General features: G+C 44.7%; 1 protein-coding gene across 10 annotated transcripts in view; it reads right to left on the minus strand.

The window, feature by feature from the left end:
• Window positions 1-4,791: 4,791 nt before the first annotated feature.
• Window positions 4,792-14,426, minus strand: part of PPP6R3 (protein phosphatase 6 regulatory subunit 3) — a 148,777-nt gene continuing 139,142 nt past the window's right edge. For 5 of the 10 annotated variants that reach the window (XM_003798299.3, XM_023518320.1, XM_023518319.1 and 2 more), the window contains 2 exons: window positions 10,700-10,819; window positions 5,488-6,988 (listed from right to left, as the gene is read on the minus strand). In XM_003798299.3, the coding sequence (XP_003798347.1) occupies window positions 6,937-6,988; window positions 10,700-10,819 (172 nt within the window). In that variant the 3' untranslated portion in view covers window positions 5,488-6,936. Of the gene's footprint in view, window positions 6,989-10,699; window positions 10,820-14,426 lie in introns of all 10 variants that reach the window. The other 5 variants (XM_023518321.1, XM_023518318.1, XM_023518322.1 and 2 more) reach the window with 2 other exon arrangements.

A 14,426-nucleotide genomic window follows, 5' to 3' on the forward strand; every position in this document is an offset into this window, starting at 1 on the left:
TTTTAATTTTCTGAAAATGTCTTCATTGTGCCATAATTTTAGATTTTTTTGAGATTTATTTATTAAGCTTTTTTTGCAGTTTTTGGTTGGTGCCGGGTTTGAACCCCCGCCACCTCTGGTATATGGGGCTGGGGCCCTACTCCTTTGAGCCTGAGATTTATTTTGTCATCTTGGGTAGAGTGTTCACAGCAACCTCAATCTCTCTGGCTTAAGTGATTCTCTTGCCTCAGGCTTCCAAGTAGCTGGAACTACAGGTGCCCGCCACATTGCCTGGCTATTTTTCATTGTTGTTGCAATTGTCATTGTTGTTATAGCTGGCCTGGGCTGGGTTCAAACCTGCCAGCCTCAGTGTATGTGGCGGTGCCCTAACTGAACTACAGGTGCGCCCCCCCTCCAGTCTTACTTTGTCACTCTCGGTAGAGTGCGGTGGCATCACAGGTCAAAGCAACCTCAAACTCTTGGGCTTAAGTGGTTCTCTTGCCTCAGCCTCCCAAGTAGCTGGGACTACAGGAGCCTGCCACAACACCCAACTATTTTTGTTGTTGTCATTGTTGTTTAGCAGGCCTGGGCCAGGTTCAAACCCACCAACTTTGGCATATGTGGCTGGCACCATAACCACTGTGCTACGAGTGCCAAGCCCATTTTGCCATAATTTAAAAAGGTGACATGCTGAGTATAGAATTCTAGGATGAATTTCTCTTTTTTTTTGCATATAAAATGTCCTTCCATTGTCTTCTGGCTTCCATCATTTCTATTGAAAAGTCACATGTCTCCTGAGGGCGGTGTCTTTTTCTCTGCTGTGTTTAGGTTCTCTTCTCGGTTCTGGCAGCTTTCCTATGACAGGAGTGAGGTGCTTTTTGTATTTCTCCTCAGCAGTCCCAGTTTCTTACTCTGCAGTTTAACGTCTTCAGATTGAACATTTCTGCTGATGTTTCTTCTACTCCATTTTCTCTCCTTTCCCTTTGGGACTCCAGGTACCTGTACACTGGGGTTTGTACTGTGTCCCACGTGTATCTTTTGCTTCCTCTTGTATTTTCCACCCTGCTCCCTCCATACTTCTGTCTGAATATTTGCTACCGGCCTACCTTATGTTGACAAGTCCTGTCCAACATGCTTTTCAACTAATACGCTGGGTTCTAAAATCTAATTATTATATGTTGTAGTTCTAGAATATCCATTTGATGTTTGTATGTGTATAAAAACAAATTCCCCATCTCTTGTCTTGAATGCATTAATTAATCACATTTCGAAGTCTGAAATTTCCAGTATGTGGATCAACTGTGTCTGTTTTCTTTTGGTTTCCAATCCAATTTTTTTTTTTAGATTAGCAGTCTTTTTTTTTTTTTTTTTTGTAGAGACAGAGTCTCACTTTGTCACCCTTGGTAGAATGCTGTGGCATCACACAGCTCACAGCAACCTCGGCTTAGATGATTCTCTTGCCTCAGCCTCCCGAGTAGCTGAGACTACAGGTGCTCGCCACAACACCTGACTATTTTTGTTGTTGTTGTTGTAGTTTGTCTGGTGCTAGGTTTGAAACCGCCACCCTTGGTATATGGGGCCGGCGCCCAACCCACTGAGCCACAGGCACAACCCAGAAGTCTAATTTTTTTTATAATGCCAAAGTTACATATAAAAAATGGTTGGATGGTACTAGCTCCCCTGAGAGGAGATTTGCTTCTTTTGGTAGGTGAGACACCTCCATTTCTGCTTTTGTCTTACTCAGTGTATTCCTTCAGAAAGTTCAACAGAAACTCTGCAATGTTTATCAGCATCCTTCCTCCTCGGTAGTTCCTAAACCCCAATATCTGCCGCCTAGCAATGAGAAGTCTATAAACTCTTCTTAGCCCCCCAGTTGCTGTTTTTTGCTTGGCTTCCTGACCTCTCCATTTGCATAGTTAGCTGCTTAGACTCCCATCACTTAACCAGGAAAAGCCACAAAAGAAAAGTGGCACTTCTCTGAAGAAGACAGGCACACGGCCTACAGACACATGAAAAAATGCTCACCATCCTTAATCATCAGAGAAATGGAAAGCAAAACTACCTTGAGATATCATCTGACTCCAGTAAGATTAGCCCATATCACAAAATCCGAGATGTTGGCATGGATGTGGAGAAAGGGGAACACTTCTACATTGCTGGTGGGAATGCAACCTAATACGTTCCTTTTGGAAAGGTGTTTGGAGAACGCTTAGAGATCTAAAAATAGACCTGCCATTTGATCCTACAATTCCTCTACTAGGTATATATCCAGAAGACCAAAAATCACATTATAACAAAGATATATGTTCCAGAATGTTTATTGCAGCCCAATTCATACATGGAAGAAGCCCAAGTGCCCATAGATCCATGAATGGATCAATAAATTGTGGTATATGTACACTATGGATTAGTATGCAGCCTGAAAGATGGAGACTTTCTCTCTTGCATGTTTACATGGACGGAGCTGGAACATATTCTTCGTAGCAAAGTATCTCGAGAATGGAAGAAAAAGTATCCAATGTACTCAGTCTTACTATGAAACCAATTTATAGTTTTCTTAAGAAAACTATAACCGAATTATAGCCCAAGAAGAAGGAGAAAGGGGAGAGGGAGGATGGGTGGAGGGAGGGTAATTGGTGGGACCACACCTATGGTGCATCTTACAAGGGTACATGTGAAATTTACTAGGTGTAGAATGTCTTAACACAATAATTAAGAAAATGCCGTGAAGGCTATGTTGACCAGTTTGATGAAAGCATTTCAGATTGTGTATAAGACCAGCACATTATACCCCATGATTGCACTAATGTACCCAGCTATGATTTAAAAAAAAAAAAAAAAAAAGAATTGCTGAGTCATAAGGCAAGCATAGGTCTAATTAATGGACAAACTTGTCCAGCAGTTTTCCAAACTGGATGCATATTTTAGATAGCAATATGTGAGTTCTGGTGGCTCCACACTCTCGTCACCATTTGGCAATATGTTCTTAATTTTAGCTGTTCTGACAGATGTGAAATGGTTATCTTTCTGTGATTGTAACTTGCCTTCTCTAGAGACTAGGCAATAATGATGGTGAACAACTTTTTACATTCTTAGGGCCACTCATGTAACCCTGACTTACAAATGGCTCAATTTACAACTTTCCCACTTTAGGATGGCATAAAAGTGATGCACATGCAGAAGCAAGTGTACTTTGAATTTTGATCTTTCCCTGGGCGGGCAGCATGCCTGGATACCCTCGTGTGGGGCTGTGCAGCAGCGGCAGCCCCCGCACAGCCATGATCATGAGGGGAACAACTAAAGCTCTGCATTCTCAACTTGCTTTCCCTCTATGATGGGATGTAACCCCATCCATAATTGAGGGGCACCTCTGTCTTCTTTGTGAAAACCTGTGCTCGGTCTCCTGTTCATTTGTTTAATGGGTTTTTTTCTATATGCAGAATGTGAAGTCCTCTGTTGGGACACAGACATTCTCTTTTGCCAGACACAGCCTGCCTGCCCCAAGAACAGAACGTCTTCACGCCAGTGGAAGCCTCATTAAGTGCCACGTTTAGATTTACCATCTAGTTTGGATTAATTTTTGTAGGTGATGTACAGCAGAAACCAAAGTTCCTTCTCTTTCCATACAAACACCCGGTCTTATTCAAATGCAGGTGGAAGCCAGACTTGGTGCACAGGCTGGAGCTGACCCCTGAAGCAAACTAAACCCATTTAACTAGAGCAGTGGTTCTCAACCTTCCTAATGCCATGACCCTTTAATATAGTTCCTCATGTGGTAGTGACCCCCGACCATAAAATTATTTTCATTGCTACTTCATAACTGTAATTTTGCTACTGTTAGGAATTGTAATGCAAATATCTAATATGCAGAATGGCTCAGGCGACCCACAGGTTGAGAGCCGATGGACTAGAGGGAAGATGCTTGGCTTTTCTTGAGGTAAAGGTTTTCATTTAACAACTAGATCAAGGTAGGGACTTAGAGGCTAGCAGGTGACATTACGGTGCTGAGAAGTGTCAACAGCTAACATTTATTAAACATTTACTGTAACTCAAAAATTACTCTGAGTGGCACACCTGCAGTCACAGCCACTCGAGAGGCTGCGGGTTTGAGGACAGCCTGGGCAACATAACGAACTCTTGTCTCAAAAACCCCACCAACCTCTATTCTAGCTAGTTTAAGTCTACGATCTTGTCATTTTCCCCATCTGACAGACAAAGCAGCCGAGACAGAGAGACATTAGGCTGACTGGGGTTCACCACTGTGAGCAGCTGACGTAAACATAGCCACCTGGTCCCACAGCTTTCCCTGCCCATGCGAGGCTGCCCGCCCAGATGCCCGCAGAGTCCAGGTGTGCAGAGGACCTGCGAGGGGAGGACAACAGAGGGACACATTTTAAAGCAAATAGGTAGAGGGAGTGTGAAAAATGAGCTGAAACATACACAGCATCACCTGAAGAGTTCTGTCACTGAAGTGTTACTATAAGGCTGGGAGCCAAAAACTACAGGTGAGGGTACTGCACACGAGGATAAGCTAGAGGCCAAAGTATTAGAACCATCAAGACAGGAGCTGGGGGCAGTTTCCTTGTCCACAAGAATCCACTGAGCATCTGTGTCAAGCACGTGTGTGTCACAGCCCCAGACTATGGTGCACGCCACGCTGTCACTCAGTGCCGTCCAGTCCTTCTCACACAGGACCTAGACACACAAGAGCTTATGGTGAGAAACGCTGACCCCTTAGGCCCCTGGTGTTCCTCTCATTCCAGCCTCACACCCTGTCTCCTTATTAAAGCCCAAGCAAGGTACAAGAGAAGATTTCTAGAAATAAGGAATGAGGCTTTATTTTTGTTATTTTTAATACAGGTATTGTATTGTAGGCATCTGTTAGTCTCACAATTCTGTATGGCCAATACACAGAGATCAAAGGAAAACCTAAATGAGCTGGCACCTTCGACCCCACAGCATTATTCTTCCTGTCCCTGTATTCTTTCCCTGCCACAAAAGACAAGACAAAATGCCACCCCAAAGAAAACCCCCAAGTGTTTTTTCCCCAGCTGTTAAGCGGGACAACTTAAGTAACTTGTGTTACTTGAGTTAGATGGAGAAGCCAACCAAATCCAAGCCCCGGTGGCCATGTACACTACCACTGGAACTGACCTTGGCTGTGGCTGGCCAAGCTTGCTGCCAGGGGGGACAAGGGTGTGCTTTTCACCAGCAATCTCTCAGGTCCAGGGCCACAGGAGCCAAGCAGCCCTGACACAAGTGGAAGGAGCCCTATGTTCTGGGGGTGCTCGGTTCCAGAGGAGGATGCATGGACAGATTCAGAGAGGAGCACGGCAGGAGGGGGGTTCCTGAGGAGGCCTGCAAAGGGCCAGGGGTCCCCCCCGCCAGCTGTCCTAGGGCTTATTGTCCATACCACTGTCCTTGGAGTGCCAGCTTTGACTCAGTAAACCTTACGAAGAGTCTCTATACCATTTAAGATGAAAATGTAAATAAGAAATAAGGCATTAAACATTTGATTCTTTTATTTCCATATGCAATGTAATGTTTAGGCACGCTGCTTGGGATGCTATTTCTAAAAAAATCGTTGGCCATTTTTCAGAATATCCTTTTGGTTTTAAATACTGGTCAGGAAAAACAAATGATGTAAAAATACGTGAATAATTTTCTATTACAGAAATGAAAAACTGATTTGCATCTAAAAGTGCAAGAGGTGAAGTAATTTAACCCTTTCACCAGACGATATGGCAATATACAATATATTGCTTCAGCTGTTGGAGAAGGCTGTGATGTATTTTCATATTGACATAGAAAATTATAAATTACATTGAATTAGTATCCATAATCACTATATATATACACAAACCAGTTCTAAAAAAAATACACTGGTTTAGAATTTATGAGTGAAAATCTCACAAGGTACAGTAAAACAATTAACATGCTCAGGTGCCGGATTTGATTTCTACTTTAAAATACTAGCCTGTAAAATGCACGCACTCTAATTCCATCAGCAGCACGAGCGTTTTTCAACGGAATTGCCTGATATGATTGAAGTGTGTTAAGTATACAGACTGCTTTGAAATGTTTATTGGTGATGCTTGTTAACAAGGTAAATTTTGGTGAATGGGTTAAAAGGCAGATGAACTACCAAAACAAAACAAAAAACAAAAACAAAACCCAAAAAAACCCAACCACAAGCCATATACACCCCCAAATGTTCTAGTGTTTCACCTGTAGGAATAATCATTTCAAGCAAACAAGACTTTAACAGAACATATGGCTTTACAATAACATCAATTTATCAACTAAGTTGTAGCAATAAATACTTAATCTCTACCAATAGACTTACATTTTGATCCGTTTTAAACAATACAGAAAACAATTACCAATCAAAAACTGGTTATAAAAAGAACACCAAATATTTCTTACTCAAAATCACTTTTGTAAGTTAGAACAACCAAAATAACACTTAGAGGGCATTTCCATTCTACAATTCCTTGCCAACCTGGAAGAAAAATGAATTCAGAATTTTGTACAAGGTGAAAAATGTATGAAAACTGCCTAATACTTTGGTCACACTAATAATTGTCAAATAGTTATGTTTCAAATACAATAGATCTGTGTATTCACTTTTATAAAACTATTCTTACAGCCATTTAACTATAGAGTTACTACTATTATTACATGGGTGGCAAGATCTTATTTCACAGGCTACCCATTATTTAGAACAATACAATATAAACATACGCAAAAATTCTTGGTATTTGTCAATGTGCAGTATTTTTACACTTCTGAGTTTCTCTGTACAATGTCTTAGAATCTAGAATATAAAGGTTGCTGGTCCTGATCCCTTGCAGAGCGAGTGCAGCAGTGACAGCTTGGTGGGCTCCAGCTGATCCCCTGAGCCCCTGGATGGTGGGTCTGTAGTCCTCAGCCAGCAGCAGCAGCAGACACCACTCGTCATACAGGGCCATTAACGGACGCATCGCCCGGCACGGTCGGCTGGTCAGTCCTGCGGGAGTAAGAGACAGACATCTGGCGTACTTGGAACAGAGACGTGAAGAAATTAATTTTATTTAGCTCCTTGAAGACAGGAACATTGATTTTAATACTGTTCATCCCACGCCCAGCACAAGACTTGGACCTCAGCAATTACTTCATGGGATGCTTTGTGACGAATCTATCTAAAGCTCCAGAAAAATCTGAGTAGCATCAAAACTTCATCATCATCGGCTAACCAGGCATTCATCCAGGGCCTCAGAGGCCCAAGTGCTGGAAGACATCTGCCCTCCCTGCTGGGCAGCACAGGCGCAGGTAGGCTCAGTGTCCAGCTGCTGCCCCAGTCTTCAGGAGCTGCTGCTGGCCCTTCCCTCAAAAAACCTTTCCTCTGTCCCACGGATGGGGATCCACACAGAATTTCACTTGAAAACCAAGATTCTGCTACTGGGAAAGAGGAAAAAAGGGAAATAAAAGAACAAGTTTGTAAAAAAAACAAACTACTGACGTGGAATGTGTAGATCTGAACATTAGGTCCCCACAGAGCATGCATTTAGTTAGAGATCAAGAGGGAAGAGGCAGAGGATAGTGTGCAAAGTGGTGACCAAATGGTAAGGGTTGCCTTTCTGCCAGAATCACAACCTAGACACCTAACATACTCTTGAAAGCTTTGCCAAAACTTTGTAAAGCAGAGTTGGAAAAGGATGCTTAGATGTGTTCAGTGGGATGTGTACAGGTACTTTTAACTAGCATCCACATCTGTAACTAGAATGCTTTCAAATACCTGACCCTGCTAGTTAGAACAGAGAACCAAGAAGTCATACACAAGCACTACTTTCACTGGGTGACCTTTGAGAAATGTGGGAACCCACGGTTCTGCAATCAGACTGACCATGTGGATCACTCCTTAACAAGCTATGTGATCTCAAACTCATTGTGAAGCTGCTCTCAGCTCTGTTCTCTCCCTGGCACAAGTGTGTGCAAAGCACTTAGCATGCCTAGGGGCAGACAGAACACACTCAGCAGCTGCGAAGACTGAGCAACTCTGAGCAACGCAGTGCTTAAAGTGGGAAGGGACAGCACATCTGACAACTTAAAGCGCCTCAGGATTTGGTGTGATGGGAATCGTGGGGGAAGACTAGTGATCTTTATAGTCTAGTTATCTAGATCAGGGGTCCTCAAACTTTTTAAACAGGGGGCCAGTTCACTGTCCCTCAGACTGTGGGCCCGGGGACGAGTCAGCTGCTAAGCAGGATAGGCAGCGGTGGCAAAAATACCCGGCAGACCAGATAAATGTCCTAGGTGGGCTGCATGTGGCCTACGGGCCATAGCTTGAGGACGCCTGATCTAGATTACCTTGCCTTCTAGGCAGCCTTCTTCCACAATGTCACACGCTGCTTTACAACATAAATGATGCATCAGACAATGCATCCTAGGTTAGAATGGTACCTTCTCAAAGAGGCCTACCCACTGGCCCGCCTAATGTGGACTCCTGTCCCTCCAATCCCTTCATCTAGCCTCACAGAATCTCCGTGAACACATCTTCCTATGTCCCTCAATTACCAGCTGTCTGTGTGCTACTCTTTTATCACCAGCTGAGACCAGGGGCCACCACACTCAGTGTGTGTCAGATGGAGGAAGAATGGGTGGTTGAAGGCATGGACCTGAGTGACGCTCCTCTTCTTCCATGGCTCACTCCACTTTTTTCTTCTTCCCAGCCCTGCAGGTTAGAGGTAGGGTGCTTCATACCAGGTATTTCCAGCTATAGTAGGAGCAAGTGTGGCTTCCCCTTAGGCAGCCAAGGAAATGGTCCCATGCCCTCCTGTATCATTTATGTCAGAGAAACCGAGAATAAAGCCTGGAAACTAACTGTCCCCAAACTGGGACAGAGCTAGATTATCTTGCCTTCCAGGCAGCCTTTGATATCAAGAAAATTTATAGGCCCAGCACAATGGCTCACACCTGTAATCCCAGCACCCTGAGAAGCCAAGGCAGGTGGATCACCTGAGCTCACGAGACCAGCCTCAGCAAGGGCAAGACCCCGTCTCTACTGAAAATAGAAAAACTAGCTGGGCACCTATAGTCCCAGCTACTCAGGAGGCTGAGGCAAGAGGACTGCTTGAGCTCAAGAGTTTGCGGTTACTGTGAGCTATGATGCCACGGCACAACACTAAGGGCGACCAAGTAAAACTCTTATTCCTACGGGAGACAAAGTTAAGACTGTCTCAAAAAAAAAAAAAAGAAAAAAAATTATTGAGAATCAGACCTACAAAGACTGTTAACAAGTACACTGACAACTCTTGGAGAGGCCTGGCAAGGTGGCTCATTATCTGTAATCCTAGCACTTTGGAGGCCAAAGTGAGAGGACTGCTTGAGGCCAGTTTGAGACCAGCCTGGGGAACACAGCAAGACCCTGTCTTTATAAAAAAATATTTAAAAAATTAGCCAGGTGTGGTGGCATGCCCGTAGAATCAGTTATTCAGGAGGTTGAAGAAGGAAGATCATTTGGGCCTAGAAGTTTGAGGCTCCAGTGGGCTGTGATGACACCACTGCACTCTGACTTGCCTGACCCTTAGAAGCACAGCTGGCTAGACCCTCGCCATGCTAGAGTGTCATCCTCCTCTTCTTCCCAAACCTTCACTAGCAGGCAACATGCCAAACATTTTTTAAAATTTGCTTTATTGAGGGCAGTGCCTATGGCTCAAAGGAGTAGGGTGCCAGCCCTATATGCCGGGGTTGGTGGGTTCAAACCCACCCCTGGCCACTGCAAAAAAAAAAAAGTTGCTTTATTGTACACATACAAAAACAAAGCCTTTAGTTTGTCTATAATTTCCATGAGGGGAACAAAAACAGGGTTGGCTATGCTAGGAGTGTACGTTTCCTGACCAGTAGGCAGGTGCCCCCTGCTGGTTCCTGATGGTTTTGTTCCCATAGAAAGCCTAGAAGATTTGGGGAAGAGGGAGGCAAGGGGCAGGATTCAGGCCAAGGGCGATGAACAACTCTCTGAAATTGTTTTAAAGGTCACTTTATTCCTTACAAAGGATTATAGAATCTCAGACATATGTTCAGTAGGGTAAGTTCCTTGTGGCCCCGGGCACATCTGGCATGTGTTCCAGGACAATCAGAGGCCAGCCTAGCTTTACCCCCCAGCTGGTGCATCTGTGCGGCTTGGCCTGTCCTTTTAGACCACTTGCTCAGTCTAAGTAAAAGGTAACCAGGAGAAATACATCACATTCTAAACCACAGAGTTCTGGTACTTAAGATTTTGACACTTAATCAAGACACGACAAAATATTTTGAAAAACAAAACTACACAAGGAATTGCTTAAGAGTGGAGAATATTTAGTTACATATATGAAAGGGCCTCCAGGCAAATTCTCCCTGGAGGGCCCAAACTCACCCTCAGCTCAGTGCCCCATCAACAGACGGGAGAGTGTAGCTTGAGACCCTCTACCATTCCCAGTTACTTCTGAAAGAGCCAGTGATTTCCCAGAGTCTCTAAAAACCAGATAGTTCTTGGCTTCTGGGATAAGGAGGTAAACTGCTGTTGCAAGTTCACATCCCAATCTCCCTAAGAATCAAGACGGTGCTTCTTTTGTGCCAAGTAAGCTGCACCATGCTGGAGCACAGCTGTGAGGGACCCTCTAGTCCCCCCTCCCAACTCCCAGGAGACAAGAGATGAAAAGCAGGGCCTGGGCAGGATCTGAAGCCGCGGGAAGGTAGTTACCTCTGCTCCGGACTACTGCTGGGGGGCCGGGGAGCCACCAACCTCACCTCCGCTGTGCCAGGGCTCTCCTCCACTTCTTTACAAGCAGCATCTTGTGAGGTAGACAGTTTTCCTTCCTCACTGCAGAAGAGAGGATGACAGGAACATCATGTATCCTGGGTACCAGCATCTGGGCACCAGAGGATGAGGTCACATGCAAATGGCTCTGAAGTCATGACTGCCACAAGGGCAAAGCGTCCTGGGGCTGAGCATGCTTGGGGGCACGATCACAGGGACTACCGACAGTGACTGGGGAATCACAGAAGGAAGGGATGACACACAACTGGGAACCAAAAGAGGGGCAATGTGATGCAGCTGGTGTCTGATAAAGAACAGTCCCATATTACTGTACATACCGATAAGATTTCAACACTCTGAAGCCAAGTGGGCAAAACAGAAAAAGAAATGTACAAGAGTTTCAGAATACTCCTAGAAATGAGGAATTTGGGGGAATAATATGTCCACGACTGCATATTAGCAAAACTGCAGACTCGGTGAAGGTGTCAAATGAACCTGTTTAAAGGAATGAGTCTTTAGTTAAAGCACTTTGCTTTCATGGCCGAGCCCTCCCACCAGCTTTCTGACCGGAAACCTCAGACACATGAGGAGGGCACCCTGTTGCCTGTGCCACACTTAGCAACCTCTCAAGCTGCCCTCCAGCAATGTGTAAGAAGTGTAATGTAATCACAAGAGACAAGAGGAAACCCATAACTGAACCTGAGGACACAGAGGCCTGGAGGGTGAAGCACAGGATTTCCTTCCCCTCGGACAGCCCCTGGTGGTGAACAGAGAAGGCACAGATGCTCTCCTCAGCTGTGGGCTAGGAATCCAGACCTTGGCCTATTCCACCTGGTCTCCCAGTGAGAATCACACAATCAAAATGGTAGTGAGTTAAAGGTCACCTACAGGTTTCCTTTTGAAAGGTCCATCTCTTACAGCTCAGTTTTGTCCTGGATTTGCTTATGGAAAATCTTAATTTTAGAATGATTTCTTGGGTGGTTTTCATATATTTCCAGGGTATTTCTAACTAGGAAAATGAATTAAAATCTAATGATTCGGTGATCATGTGAATTAGCTAGTGTGTTACCTTTTTTTTTTCCCCCCCTCAGATAGACTCTTGCTCTGGGGCTCAGACTAGAAGCCGTGGTGTCATCATAGCTCACAGTAACCTTCAACTCCTGGACTCAAGTGATCCTCCTGCCTCAGCCTCTCAAATAGCTGGGATTATAGGTGCCTACCATAATGTTGGGCTAATTTTTCCATTTTTCTTTTTTTTTTTTTTTTTTTGAGACAGAGCCTCAAGCTGTCCCCCTGGGTAGAGTGCCGTGGCATTACAGCTCACAGCAACCTCCAACTCCTGGGCTCAAGCGAGTCTCCTGCCTCTGCCTCCCAAGTAGCTGGGACCACAGGCGCCCGCCACAACGCCCGGCTATTTTTTGGTTGCAGCCGTCATTGTTGTTTGGCGGGTCCGGGCTGGGGTTCGAAACCGGCACCTTAGGTGTACGTGGCTGGCGCCTTAGCCGGTTGAGCTATAGGCGCCGAGCCAATTTTTCCATTTTTCCATTGATTCGCCTGCCTTGGCCTCCCATAGAGCTACGATTATAGGTATGAGCCACCACACCTGGTCACTTCTTTTTAAACTCATTTCCATTCTCCATTCCCTACCCTCCAAAATATCTATTCTTTTTTTTTTTTTGAGACAGAGTCGCCCTTAGTAGAGTGCTGTGGCATCACAGCTCACAGCAACCTCAAACTCTTGGGCTTAAGCAATTCTCTTGCCTCAGCCTCCCAAGTAGCTGGGATTACAGGCACTCGCCACAACGCCTGGCTATTTTTTGTTGCAGTTGTCATTGTTTAGCAGGCCAAGGCCGGGTTTGAACCCTCCAGCCTCAGTGTATGTGGCCAGTGCCCTAACCACTGAGCCATGGGCGCTGCCTAAAACAACTATTCTAATGTATTTATTATTTTAAGGCATGTGCATTCTAAGTCACATGATGGGCACTGGCTCGTATGACTTGCTGTACTTATCTCTGAACTGTGTGTGCCTGAGAGGCCCATGGGCTCCTGCCACTGTGGCCCAGTATCCCTGTGGGCACCTACTACAAACCGATACCACGTTCCAACTGCACACATCCTCATGCAACGGTGCACTGAATGCCCCAGAGAGACCTGTCTGGGCATTTCTCAGGACTCCACACTCAGGAATAGAAAATTCTCTTTCCAATTACAAAGACCCCCACAGAACTATCCAGACTGACCGCCCTGTCCGCATCCCTAACTACCAGGCCAACAGAGCTGCTGCAGGCCCACAGCCCCACCAACACCCAGCATCATCCCCTTTTCGGCTCTCTGCTAGTTAAGAAGGCGCTTACATTTCTCTGAATGAGTGAATTTTGTGCACCTCTTTCTTTCTTCGCTTTTTAACCTTTTGGGTTTATTTGTATGTAAAATGGTATCTTTTGCTCATTTTCTGATTTTGGTTTTCTTTTTCGTACTGGTTTATATGAATTCTTTGAATATTAACTTTTAGTCTCTTGTTTACATACTGCAAATTTCTTTTTTCAATTTGCCACTGGCTTCTTAATTTTGTCTACAGTTCTTTATCAACCAGAAATCTGTGACTTTGATATAATCCAATTCAGTTATTTGCATTATAGTTTCTGCTTTTGAAGGTTTTATTTTTTTAAAAGGAAGTACTTTTCTGTCCACAGGTTAGAAAAACATTACGCATTTTCTTCTATCAACTAACACGAGACTTTGGCCACATCACTCAACTCCAATGTTCCAGTTTCCTCACCTGGAAAGTGGGGACGATAATCATGGTACCTGGGGCTCACAGGATTCTTAAGAGAAACAAATGAGCTGACACACACAAGGCGATGAGAGGGCGGGACCTGGCACACACATACCATCTTTTAAATCCAACTGGGGTCGCTCCAGGATATAGATTAGGGAAGATCCTGTTTGACTTCCTCCTGGTGTGAAGCCCTCCCCACCCCAGGTTCCTAAATCATCTCCCCTGCTAGTTGCTCTGTTCCACTGCATTGGCCCATTGGCTGGATGCTAACAAAAGCTGTTTAATCATGATGACTTTGCAGCCTCACTGATTATCTGGCAGGGCAAGACACTTGTTTAATCTTCCCTTGTGGTTATCTTGAAGCAACTGGGCAACCTTTATTTTTCTATCTGTAGTTTATAGTATGCTCGTCAAGTTCCTTCTAAAACTCCAATGTGGGTGGACTGCCTAAGCCAGAGTGAGACCCTGCCTCTAAACAGTAGCCAGATGTGGCGCCTGTAGTCCCAGCTATTGGGGAGGCTGAGACAAGAGAATTGCTTAAGAGTTGGAGGTGGCTATGAGCTGTGATGCCACAGCACTCTACTGGAGGTGACACAAAGTGAGACTATCTCAAAACAAACAAAAAAACCAACCAAAATTTTGACCAGGACTGCATTAAACTTAAAGACTAACGTGATGGCGGCAGATGTCTTTGCAGCACTAAGCTGTGCCATGGTCTCCACGTGTCCACATTTGCCTCCAAGTATTCTTTATAGAGATCTGGGTTATGATCATTACACACTTTGGTTACTTATTATTTACTGATGTAGAAAAAGGCACTGATCTTGATCATGAATTCTTAGCTACAAAAGTTTGCTCCTGACTTGGTGGTATTCTTTACCATCTGCAAAG

Source organism: Otolemur garnettii, unplaced genomic scaffold, assembly GCF_000181295.1.
Source record: "Otolemur garnettii isolate 467f Iridium unplaced genomic scaffold, OtoGar3 scaffold00134, whole genome shotgun sequence".
Taxonomy (NCBI): domain Eukaryota; kingdom Metazoa; phylum Chordata; class Mammalia; order Primates; family Galagidae; genus Otolemur; species Otolemur garnettii.